Source organism: Brachycentrus maculatus, unplaced genomic scaffold (assembly GCF_059751285.1).
Source record: "Brachycentrus maculatus isolate JH-2025_06_01 unplaced genomic scaffold, ASM5975128v1 h1tg000315l, whole genome shotgun sequence".
Taxonomy (NCBI): domain Eukaryota; kingdom Metazoa; phylum Arthropoda; class Insecta; order Trichoptera; family Brachycentridae; genus Brachycentrus; species Brachycentrus maculatus.
The window spans coordinates 2,431,711-2,445,934 of record NW_028281064.1 but is presented as its reverse complement, the minus strand read 5'-3'; the positions used below and the strand labels follow the sequence as shown (position 1 = coordinate 2,445,934).

At 30.3% G+C, this 14,224-nt stretch overlaps 1 protein-coding gene across 4 annotated transcripts in view; it reads right to left on the bottom strand.

Annotated features, from left to right (window-relative positions):
- LOC148304481 (leucine zipper putative tumor suppressor 2 homolog) overlaps positions 1–14,224 on the bottom strand; it is a 232,201-nt gene that overhangs the window by 54,577 nt on the left and 163,400 nt on the right. For 2 of the 4 annotated variants that reach the window (XM_088268241.1, XM_088268242.1), the window contains exon 1: positions 5,801–6,119. The exons of the other annotated variants lie outside the window; for them this stretch is intronic. In XM_088268241.1, the coding sequence (XP_088124367.1) occupies positions 5,801–5,839 (39 nt within the window). In that variant the 5' untranslated portion in view covers positions 5,840–6,119. Of the gene's footprint in view, positions 1–5,800; positions 6,120–14,224 lie in introns of those variants that run through there. 4 annotated transcript variants of the gene reach the window in all.

Sequence of the window (14,224 nt, the reverse complement as noted above, 5' to 3'; positions counted from 1 at the left end):
ATTGCTGTTATTCTCAATGACTATAATTTTATAAACACGGGCAATAACAAGAAACAGTTATGATTTAGCGACGTGGAAAATAAACCTACATTTTTTTCATAATGAAACTGACCAAAACTACCGTACAATATCAAATATCACAAAATCAATTGTAGAATGGTTTTGTATATATTTCCGCTACCAGCAATTTCGTTTATTCATCTTATATTTTTTACATTATTAAAAAATCTAAAACAGGAATCAAAGTAAATTTCCTACATTATTTTCTCGAGTTCGCTTCTATTTTTGAGGGTATCGTAAATACAACATATAGAAAATACTTTTTACTATCTTCTACTAGGAGAAATGAGTTGGATCATTAAAAACTAATACCAATTCAAGTGATGCAGCATAACATTATGGAAGTATTTGTTGAAATAAGTCTTTAGTAGGTATTTATTTACAAAAATCTATGAAAATTGAAATGTTTAATTTTGTTTGGCAAAAAGTAGGTACCTACGCATAGATTGTTTATATGTGTTTCTATTTTAATCTTATTCTTGTTTTTCTATTTTAATCCTCATCCATTGGTGCATACGGCACTGGATCGCGACGCATGAATGTTATATTGATAGTTGATTAAACTACATGAAGAGATCAGTCAAGTACCAGGTACCAGGTCATGGTGGTATTAAATAAATATTAAAGTAATAAGCCACGTTAATTTATTTAGGCCTCTCCCTAGGATACTGCTAAAACCCTGAGGCTTTTAGCATGGTAGTCATACAAACCAACCATTCGCATCAGACTTGGAAAAATGTGCGACTGAATTTTTTGTTTAATTCTTCGTAAAATAATAAAAAATACATATCGCAGGAAAAATTAATTTGTTTCATACAGGCTCAAACCTGTGCATTTCACATTGATAAGTTTTCCCGGTAAAATAATTAAAATACAATAAATTACTTTAAAATGATTAGCAGTTACACGTATAAAGCTTAACGTGCGTCGAAGAGGTTCCAGGTAAAAATCTATATTCGCAGTATTTTTACATAATGCAAACTATGCCATGTTCTCTCCAATTCCGCGGCTTCAAATGTTAGCCAATGCTTTCGAAAGTATAGATTTATTTAATATATTGTTACCCACCTTGAAGTCTGTACTTTCTTAGCATTTCTTCTCCATGTTATAATGGATAAATTTAAACGTTGTGTTTCACTCTCTCTCGCTGCTCGCTGATAGTGTGTGAAGGAGATGTGGATTTACCAGTGCTTACTACTTGTTATTCTATTATTATTTTATGTTTAAGACTTTTTGTTTCTCTGTTAGTGTATTCATTAGTGTATTTTATAATAGATACTGTATATTTCGTAGTCATACAGGAGAAAGTGACCAAGTCCATTGTTTTACAAAAACGTGATCATTGACTGTTTGATATCTTACTAGCTTAATATTGCCCTAAAAAGGATTTTAAACTTGGAAGTATAATATATTGACTTGTTAAAAATGACTAACTGCATTGGTGTTTATTTTCTTGCCAAGCAAAAGTGACTTAAATGGCCCTCCTGAACATTTTATGTTTTGGTAGTTGGTCACTTTCTCCTGTAAGACTACGATATGTATTATGTTAAAGGCATTAGCCGTTCAATAAATAAATAAATAAATAAATATCTGTGATAATAATTTCAGTACAAATGTTGTAAAATATTATTTTAGTAAGAAAAAATGCAAATCACATTTCACGCTAAAAGGAAACCGTCACATTTTAAAACAGTTTGATGTTTGCTTAAGTAAGTACCTATGTAAATAATCCAGTATAGGAAGTGAGCAAAGTAAAGGCAGGTAATTTTAAAATAGCATTAGAGCGTTTCGCGAGTGCAAAATGAGTCAGGTGAGACTTGTAAACAGCTTAAACCGCAGGAACACGCTGGACGCCAACAATGAACTTATAAATCATGTCGACTACGTTGGGTGACGTCATCTTGGATTTAGAGGTGAACTTATTCAAAAGAGTCGTTGGAATTTAAAAAAAGGTAAATAACGTGTGTTATTCCCCTCTTGGTTATTGGGAGCAACTCTCCGATACATGTACATACATGTACATACACATACACATACATGTATCATCTCTGATACATGTACATGTACATACAGGGGCGTGCATTCTATATAGGCAGAAAAGCAATGCCTAACCTGGATTACTCGCGTTCCATATAGAAACACGGCCAATGCCTACTATGCCATATCCTCACCCATGACTGACCATTTTCTGCAAATGTCTTTGCACTGTTCCGTATCTGTCTGCTGTGCTGGTCGGGGTCGTGGAGGCGTCTGTGTGCCACCCAACGTTGGGTTGGAATCGGATTTAGCTGACGAACTGAACTAACTTACTACTGATCCCTTTCACAGTCTACACCAGGCATTTTTGAGCAAAATTTAGTGGTGGTTTTACAAACTCATGCTTATTTAGATTACCAGTGACAGGGATAAATTTAAAAGCACACGGCAGAATATCTACGGTCCATACAAAAAAGTGAAGTACCTAAACTCTATTTAAAAATAAAACTTTTGAGACTACAATTTGAATAAAATTGTACGTTTATTTAATCAAATAATTTATCAAAAATTGTTGATTCAACAGTCTACTGTAATGTTTTTCAATTAGTGGTATGCGTACCTCCAGGGTTAGCAAAGTTGCATCAATTTGCAATAATTTAATAAAAAACAAAAAACAAATACACAAATAACAATTAGTGAATACTTTAAAAAAAATTCATACCAGCAATACGGGAAACGCAAATTTGAGGTCTTCCTTAAAGAGGTAAGCAGCAAATAATTAATTGAGAACTACTGGCTTACTATATTGAAGATCCCAGAGGTAAGGCTACGCCCGTAATATAAATTAACCGATAAATTATTTACTCAAAAATATTTGGTTAAATAAACACCCATCGATCAGAATATACCAGACCACATAATATCTTCGGTTATCAGCATTCGAAATGTCGATTCAGATAAGGAAAACACCAACAGTCGAAACCGTTATACTTATTTCAGTGTTGCCAGTTGCAACGCACCTACTCGAAACCTGAACATCAAAAAATATTACGGTAAATTCAAATTTTTAGGGTACCTACTGCTAAACTTGTACAATTCAACGCACGCATTCAGAGAATTTTTAAACTAGACTAACCAAGGAGATGCCGGCATTACCATATTTTTTATGACCCATCCAAAATCACCTAGATTTACAAACAAGACTCGTAAAAAATATTTTATATTGAAGATATAAAACTGGAATAATTATAATGATACACTATAACGATCTTTAAGGCCCAGTATTCAATAAGTCGCAACTTAATTTTCACTAAATCCAGGTAAAATTTTACGTAATTGACAGGTTTCAACTCCTGTCCAGATTGTTAATATAAATAAAAAATAAACCATATATAAAATAATGAAATACTAAAATAAACATATTAATTTCATTAATTGATTCGGTAATCACTTTATTGTGATATATATTTATTTTTAATTTTAGTTTGACTAGGTAAATACCATTATTTCTTAAAATCTATAATGACAAGTGTGACGGTGATTGAAAATGTTGCAGAATGCATCGAAACACGTTACAATATATTTTAACATATAGTAATATTAACCAAATAAAACTTAAATGAAAAATTGACATTTTAAGTAATATAATAAAAGTTATTTTATTAAAATTATACACTTGAATAATCCACTTAATCGAGTTTTATTTATTTACGACTAGTTTCGAAAACGACAATTGTTTTCGAAACTAGTCGTAAATAAAAATAAAACTCGATTAAGTGGATTATTCAAGTGTTCAATTTTAATAAAATAATCATGTCATTCCACAAAGTTAATGCCGAATCAATAAATAATATATAATAAAAGAGTACAGGAGATGTAGAGAACTTAGAAAAATCAATTGACAGCTATAGAGCTTTATTATATGGACCGAATATATTCTGCTAATTGTTTTTAAATTCATTTATTGCATGTGTTATTATTTAACGATCACTTTTTCCTTTTATTTAATTGTACATGTATTTGATCTATGATTTCCATTATGTCCTTGTGCTTGTTGTATTAATATTTCATTGATAAAATTAATACGTCTACTTTCAACCGTGTATCGTATTTCTTTGTTTTTCGTTGTTTGTAAATCAAGTCCAAATGATAAATGAATTAATACAAAAAGCACGGAAAAATATTTATACAAAAGTAAAAAATACATGGAGTAAATATATACATTATTACTTATTTATTGTTTTACAAAAATGTTAATAAATCTAGTATATAACCACTCACCGAGATTTTTACGTCTACCGGTTTCGAGACGTACCCGTCTCTTCGTCAGGACAATCACTAACACAGCATTGTGTAACACGGCACTGATTGTCCTGACAAAGAGACGGGTACGTCTCGAAACCGGTAGACGTAAAAATCTCGGTGAGTGGTTATATACTAGTTTTATCAACATTTTTGTAAAGCAATAAATAAGTAAAAATGACTAACCACAAAGTAAATGCTTTAAATATGAATAATATTGAAAATAATATACATTATTTGTTTTAGAAGTAGCACAATCAGTATAGTAATAATAAAACCCTTATCCGCACCCCAATGGTGCATAGGGCACTGCTTCATGTAAATACAGTGTTATCTTGATCGTTTACACACGAAGGAAAGGTGATCAGCCCTCCGCTCTAGGTACCAGTCCAGGGTAATATTCAATAAATATTACAGTGAAAAAATCACTTATATTTATTCGACCCCCCTGGGAATCGAACCCGGGACCTCCAGAACGGTAGCCGAGCGTGCTGACCATTACACTACGGAGGCGGACGGATCGTCGTGGCCGTGATCGTCTAGTAGTTAGGACCCTACGTTGTGCAAATAATACATGGAGTAAATATATACATTATTTGTTTTAGAGGTAGCACAATCAGAATAATATAAAAAAATCTTCGTGTTGACAAAATGTATAAGAATAATTCGTTCATTATTTCAAACGTCTGTAAACACTGAAAAATATTAAAGAGTGAATATTGGTAGATATTAATTATTATTGGCTAGGTAAGACAAGGAGTTAGATATTAATATAAATCCGGAACATTATTTCCCCTTTTCGAAATTAATATTCCAACAATTCAACTGAACTCAAAACGAAGGAAAAATGAGTAACAAAATTGTAATAATATCTCCATGATGTTATATAGAGACGTCCGATGAATAAAGTCGTACACGTAGATAACGCGATAACGGATATCGTATTATCGTCATCAATTCTTATAATGGACATCAATCAAGCATAAATAAAAACATTTAAAACAAAATCAAAAAACAAAAATTGAAAATTAACCAAATTATAAAAATGATATTCATTATACCGATTAAAACATCCACGTATCTATTTAGTGTATAAAACAAAAGATTAAGTTTAAATTATCATGTTTTAAGCTGATTTTTCTGTACATTTAAAAATATGTGTGTAAAAAAAAACATGGCCCTGTTTTTAACAAAATTGTTTTGAATACACACCCCAAAAATAGAGGCAACATTTTACCCTTTTCAGGGATATTTATGAATCTCTTATAAGTTAAAATGTTCCAGTATATTCTATAATTAAAACAAACTTTTATTTTAATTTTAAAATGGAAAATCACAAAGTTATTGCTTCAAATATAAAAAAGGACATGTATTCAAATTAAATTGGTAATTTAAAAAATAGTTTTTTTAGACACGTAGAGATATGGGTGAATTAGTCAAAGTAATGTAAAATTGAACAAACCTCAGGGTCAGGTGGTGTTTGTTTCAACCCCAACACCATTCATAGGCCGGATTTGACCTTTTTAATTGAATTAAATACTAAAACATGACCCAAATACTAGGAACACAACGAGACACTCGCAGCCAGAGATGATATAATGACCTTGCAAGACTAGATATAATAACCGTTTCTCTCGATTCGATGCGATGTGACGGTTAAATTACATTTGAATTAGGCACCTCGGAGGCTAACGTTTTCATTTCAAATTCGGCGCGCGGCAACTTGAAATGGATATAGAAAAACTGAGACAACCACTCCGTCCGACAGTTCGAGCAAAACTGGCGAAACCTCTGATATCAAGTCCATCGTCAAAAGCGCGATACCATTGGCACCATATCAACAGGTAATATCAATGGCACTCAGTAAATCATTTACTGCAGCTTTGCAACGCGCATTTTGGGCGAGGTGGCTGTATTTACACTGCTACCTGGATTTCTCGTCACGGAGAAGCCAGAGCTTTGGCTACAGCTGTGATTTGACCGCACAGGTGTGTGCTCGTGTGTGAAAGGTTCTACAAAATCTCATAAGGCTCCCGAAGACCCACATTATCCGCCCGACTGCTAGTCTAAAGTAGACCCCTATGTAAAAAATATAATACCAAACGCATGACATCATTCAGCAAACGTAGTTTGAAAAATAGCTTTTTTTCAAAGCTCTCACGTGCTGAATTTGATATTGATACGTACGTGTACAAATCTGAAAGTGTAAGTGTATCTGTGTAACTGTGTCGGGGAAGCGTCACAAAAACATCGCGAGTAATTACTTCACAATAAAATTCATTTATATTTATAATTAAACGTGTTTTGTTAAAATCGGATACTGTTATTATTCAACGAAATAATTACCCATGATAAAAATACTAAATAATTTGACCCGACCGACGCAATATAATTTTACGACCTTACATAAATTCACACGAGTGAACAAATATACGGGTAGACAGTTTAAAACTGTATAGTATGTCATCATACAAAATTAAAATTTTTGAATTATCCATGTAGTAAATTGTCGGTGAATGTATCGCTCACTCCTTTCAACAACGTCATATACCAAAAATCGTCAATTTTCAGTTGTGAATGTTTTCGGAATGCCCAGAAAATGTACTATATCCCAGCAAAAGCAGCATATTTTAAACTTAATATTTACCCGCTACAGGGCAGAAAGTGTTGTTTTTGCATTTTGAAGAAAAGGTATTGTTTAATTATTTTTTAAATATACTAAATATTTTTCAAATGGAGAAACAACATTCAGGTTTTACCTAAAAAGGTCTGTTGCACAGTGAAAAGTTGAATAAGTGGCTTGATATTTATTTTTAATACATTTCATTATATTTTTAAACTTTAAACACGATCTCCTGAATTTTTTTTTGATGTATGACGTTATTGAAAGGAGTGAGCGATATGCCAAAAATACACTTAATATTTATAAATTTGGCTTTAAATTTTTAACTACATTTTCAGACATAGCTATTGCTAATACAATGTCTTTAAATGAAATAAAACGTTTATGGCTTTAAATGAATGAACCTTAAATTAATTTAAAATCCGGAAAATCGCTTGTCAAAATTCAGTGTACTCACACTCATTTTTTTCACATGTCACGCTCATTAAAGCACATCTTATATAAAGTCACTATCCAAAAAAAACACAGTTACAGTTTCAATATAACATAGTTATATAAGAAGACCGAGGAAAACCTAGCATGATCAAGTATTTAAAAACTTAAAAGTGGTCTGGACAGGAGTCAGAATAATCGACAGGTATGTGTGAGTTGCATGAATGTAGAAAAGGTGAGTATTGTTTGCAATGACAGAGCGATGTGGATTTCTGTTCTCTTTGCCTACCCTTTCGAGAAGGCGGCGAGATGATTATTTAGTTAGTTTAACCGGAAACACGTTAAGAGACCGAATAAGAAACACGGAAATTCGGAAAATGTGTAGTACGGAGGATTTAGTCAGATGGGGAAGATGATTCTGGAATGCCCGTGTCAGTAGAATGCAAGAAAATATACTGGCCCGAATTGCTACTCAAGAACCCAGATGGAAAAGGATAACCTGGAAGACCTCCAAAGCGATGGAAGACATCCAGAGCGATGGAAGACCTCCAGAGCGATGGAAGACCTCCAGAGCGATGGAAGACCTCCAAAGCGATGACTTGACAGCTAGCAGTCCACATCACAAAAGACGTATAACGAAATAAACAGATTCGAGGATCTATAAGAACGAAAACGAAGAACAAGCAAATAAATGTCTCACATCTAAGGTAAGTTTTTTTAAAAAATTATTTATTTGGCAATCACCCAGTGAAAGTATGTTTCTGCCAGTGTCATGTATTATTTTTATATACAAAAAAAAAAGAAAATAATAATAACAATTAATACGAAATTTATAGTTTAAATGCGTTTAGCTTTATCATTTTCCCGCAATTCTAGAATAAGGTTCAGAAAGAAGGGTGGATACTTGGGTGGGGAGTTGGATTCTTGCCCGTGTTAAGCTATTTAGAAAGTTCTCCTTCTCTGTTGTCAGCGGACACTGAAATAACGTATGGTTTGCATCCCCTGTATCTTGTCCACATTCGCAATATGGTGATGTAATGTACTTTATCTTATAGAAAGTGAGCAGTGAGCAGTGCCCAGACCTTAGGCGACATAACATCTTAGGTTTTCTCATGTGTGTGATTATAATCCAGGATTCGGACCTCACATACTAATATAAGAGATTCTGCTTAATAAAAAGCTTCTTTACATCTCACCAATAGATGTCTCTAGTGAAGTTCTAGTGATTCAAGAACAGGGTTTCTAAATTGGTTCATATATTTAGAACATCCAAGAATTTGAGTAGTGTGGTTGTCAATAATGGGTAGAATTGGTGAATGTTACACGTGTGTTAAGTGATCACTTAAACCAGCCTATGACGGTCGTCAGCCCCATAAATGCCCAGACTTCCATATTCTTCTTCATCTTTGATGAGATGTCAAAAAAAAAAGAACTCCTGTAATTGGAGATAATCCAGATTTTGTGAACAAGTATTTGGACACACTCAAAATGTTGTATCTTAGGTAAGTTGACTTAAATTGATTCATTTCACGGCGGAAGGATGATAAATGCTTTGTCCTTGCTTCACAGCGACTGGTGTTCCAATCGTTAGTTCCAGCTGCCTTGAGTTGGTCGTGCGTCCGACGTGGTTGCCGAAGCCTCCGCGAAGTCCACAGGACCAGAACTAACCAAGAAGTGTGACATAAAGCTACGCGAATGAAGTAAAAAATACATTGACCTTAACACGAGCGAGGCATAAAACATAAGGCGAGGTACCTTAATGATAAGTAGGTACCTAATATGTTTTAGGTTATGGTCTAATAAATATAAAAAAAGAAACTTAATGTACTATGCAATACGTGGAATTATAAAGTGTCGTATCCAGGGCCATAAACGTTATTTATCTTAGTATTCCACTCACCGAACATATTATTAACATTTTTGTAAAAAAAAAAATAATTAAAAATGACTAACCACAAAGTAAATGCTTTTAATATTAATAAAATTGAGAAGTTATTTATCTGTTGCCACAATCGCATAGAATTTTTACCATTTTTTCTCCAAGATTTTGTCGTCGATAGAAGGTGGAATCTAACTAAAAAAAAAATCATTAATTGATTTGTATTCTCTTCCAAGTTACCTATAATAGCTTTTTATACATCATTCACATTCAATATGGAACAAAGGCAGAATAAAGGAATGGGTAAATGATAAAGAGTTAATTGTATGAAAATTGTAAAATGTATTTATTCTTTATTTTATCATTTTTCTTGCGTGTATATTAGGTTAAAATGGTTAAAAACAATAAATGTATTAAAAAAAAATGTATTAAAAAAGAACTCCAACGACAAGACACACAAGGTGGCTTGGTGGGTCTCTGCAAAATAATGTTTTAAATATGTTAAAAATTATGATTTAAATAAATGTATACAATTTATGTTAATAAAAAAAATCGGCAAACTTAAAGATTTCGTAAAAACTTCTTTAGGTCAGAGTTATAACAGTGAACACGATTTTTTGTATTTTCGTATGGGAGTTAAACTCGGCACAGTTCGGACACAATAAATTATGACAGATTCGTGTCACAAAAGTGGTCATTGTATATACATAGTACATAACATTATGTAGGTACCATTGTATCGGCTTTTACGAAACTCTCTATCGAGTAAAGCGGTTATTCAATGAGCCAATTGAATCGATACAGATGATAATCAAAGTATTACGATATTTTAAAACCTCCAAGACTTTTAAAGACGGATGAGTTAACAATTTCGGTTATTAGTCGATATTTAAATGTTTTCTCCAATTCAATCAAGATAATTCCGAAAAGTGAATCCATTCTCAAATTTAACATCTTTAGTTGTACGGTTAAGTTCTTCATAACAATACAAAAATATTTATTAGAAAAAAATCATTAAGATTATTAAAAATGTATGTATTTATTTAACAAAAAATAAAAAAAAAATAAAGTAACAACAATTCCAATGTTACAAGCAACGACAAAAAACAATATTTAAATAACTTTTCTCAGATTTCATCGTTACGACTGAAAAGTATTCAATTTTCCTACTACTACTCCCTGCAGGCATAGACAGAAAGGATGGAACGCCATATTCATCCGTACGTACTCTTTTCTTTAAATCCATACATATAGTCAAACACGCGCTAAAGATGTTATTTTTTTTAAAGCGAAACTTTAATATTCTTTATTCTCTAATTAAAAATCGCTAGTTATAAAAGCAGATTTTTAAAAGTTTAAACATCTGCATTTATTACTGGCTTTTATGGCTATATACATGTACAAATATATATATATATATATATATATAAATATATATATATATATATATATATATATATATATATATATATATATATATATATATATATATATATATATATATATATATATATATATATATATATATATATATATATATATATATAATATATATATATATATATATATATATATATATATATATATATATATATATATATATATATATATATATAAATATATATAAATATATAAATATATATATATATATATATATATACATATATATATATATATATATATATATATATATATATATATATATATATATATATATATATATATATATATATATATATATATATATATATATATATATATATATATATATATATATATATATATATATATATATATATATATATATATATACATATATATATATATTTATATAAATATATATATATATATATATATATATATATATATATATATATATATATATATATATATATATATATATATATATATATATATATATATATATATATATATATAAATATATATAAATATATAAATATATATATATATATATATATATATATATACATATATATATATATATATGTAATAAAATAACTAGGTACCTACCTATACATTTTATTAAGTACTTACAAAAAGTACCTACATATTATAAAACAGTTCTACCACAGATGTCGCATGCGTCGCACAGAATTAAACAAAAGAGATCCGATAGGAAAAAATAACTGTCAGAATCAGATAGATATAAAAATTATTGTAAAGATTAATTAAGAATAAACTTTTATTGTCGTTTCTTTAATTACAAAGCAACACATTGTTTATTTTATTATTATACACCCACTTTACATATTATTTACACTTAATTTTCAAAAGGAAAATATTACCACGTTATAAAACGACAATTTTGTTAATCAAAAATGAAGAAACAAAATAAAAATAAAATGGATACTGCTCCTCAAACATTAGAAAACTTACTAGAAAAATTAATACAAAATGCTCAGGTAAGCAAACATCAAAATTTAAAAGATATTTCAGAGAAGTTCATCATTGAAAAATTTACAAGCAAAAATCCTAATGCAAACCAGTGGATGGATATTTTTGAAAAAGAATGTACACGTTTTGAGGTGACAACGGATGAGAAAAAAATTGAAATATTAAGATTGTTTATGGATAAAAGTTGTGAAGATTGGTACAGTTCGATGATGATAAAATTTTCCATGAACTCAGAATGGATAGTATGGAAAAACAACTTTTGTAAAACATTTACAAACAAGGGATGGAACCATGTAATGTTTGCATTATCTTTTAAATATAACGACGGTTCCTTGTTAGACTATGCCATAAGGAAGGAAAAACTTTTGTTGGAGATGAGAAGAACGATCGACATGGGTACCTTAGTAGATCTTATTGTGGCTGGTTTACCAGAATTTATAATTAATAAGATTGATAGAGAAAAATTAGAAGATACAGTCGATTTATTCAATGAAGTAAAAAAACACGAAAACATTGTAAATAAAAAAAGGTTTTCGGATCAAAGAAGATATGGAAATCTAAGAACTAGTGGTAAAATTAAAGATAAAAGTCCATGTAAGATTTGTGAAAAATTAAATAAGGGAACTCGATATCACCCTGAAGTAACGTGCTGGTTTAGAACAAAGGAGGATGATAAGTTTAATAATAAAAATACTATCAGACATGTAAACAATTCAGTTATAGAAGCTAAGTTAAACGAAACCGATCAAAAAAACGAATAGTAACACCATTAATAAATGTCAAACTATTACTAAATGATCAAATTGAAATATTTGGAATTTACGATTCAGGTTCAAATGTTTCTCTAATAAATTCTAAGTTATTAAAACTAAAAGGAAAAGGAAACAATATGAATGAAGCAGATTTAGTAACAATTAATGGTGTTAAAAAGACAAACGGTTTGACGACTTTGAAAATAAAAATATTTGAATTGGAAAAAAACGTTGATGTATATATTATTGATGAAGAAAATTTCAAATATGATTTTTTGATAGGATTAGATATGATAAAAAAATTTAAACTAATCCAAAATGAAGACTTAAAAATAACACAGAGACAATGCTTGAAAAATGAAAATAAAAAGAAAGTAGAAAAAATTTCTACAAAATATAAAATTAAAAATAGTGAATTTAAAAATACAGAAAATAATAACAGCGAGGAATGCAAAATAAATTATAATGAACATGTAAAAGAAGAAGATTTTGAAATAAAAATAAATCATTTAAATCAATTTCAAAAATCTAAAATAAATGAACTGATTTGCAAATATAAATCCGTTTTTGCAAAAGACAAATATGATATCGGCACTGTTAGTGGATACGAAGCGAGGATAGACTTACTAGTAGACAGATATTGCAGTAAGAGGCCTTACAGATGTACTGTAGAAGATAAAAAGGAGATAGAAAAACAAATTGCAAAATTACTGGATAATAAGCTAATAGAAGAATCCTACAGTCCATTTGCTGCACCTGTTACATTGGCATTTAAAAAAGAGGAAAACAAAAAATCCAGACTGTGTATAGATTTCAGAGACTTGAATAAAATAGTAGTGCCTCAAGCCCAACCATTTCCTTTAATTGAAGACCTAATGATAAAGACCAGGAATTGCAAATTTTTTTCAACACTAGATATAAACTCAGCGTTTTGGTCTATTCCTTTACGAATCGAAGACAGAAAAAAGACGGGATTTGTTACACAAGAAGGACATTTCCAATGGACTTGCCTACCATTTGGATTGAAGACCTCACCAGCAATTTTTCAAAGGATACTAGGTAACATATTAAGAAAGTATAAACTTACTGATTTCACCGTTAATTACATAGATGATATTCTTATATTTTCTAAAACTTTTGCTGAGCACATTAAACATCTAACGCAGTTGCTGGAAGCGATCGAAACGGAAGGTTTCAGGTTAAAATTTACAAAATGCGCATTTGCGTCAGACTTGGTAAAATATCTAGGTCATATAATTCAAAATAATTCAATAAAACCAGTAAAGGATAATTTGATTTCAATAAAGAATTTTCCTGTTCCAAAAACGATAAAAAATGTAAGACAATTTCTGGGGAAAATAAACTTTTACCATGAATACATACCAAAGAGTGCAATAATACTAGATCCATTGCATAACTTACTAAGGAAAAATCAAAAATTTATTTGGTGTGATAAATGCCAAAAAGCATTTGAAATAACAAAAAGCATGCTTTGCTCACAGCCCGTTCTAGAAATTTTTGATCAGGATTTACCAATCAACATTTATACCGATGCTTCTTTAGAAGGTGTTGGGGCCATTTTGAAACAAAAGCAGCCCGATGGTAGAGAAAAACCAGTGGCATACTTCTCAAAAAAACTAAATGAAGCTCAGAAGAAAAAAAAAGCAATATATTTAGAATGTTTAGCAATTAAGGAAGCAGTAAGATACTGGCAATACTGGTTAATAGGTAAATCATTTACGGTTTATTCAGATCACAAACCTTTGGAAAATATGAATCTGAAAT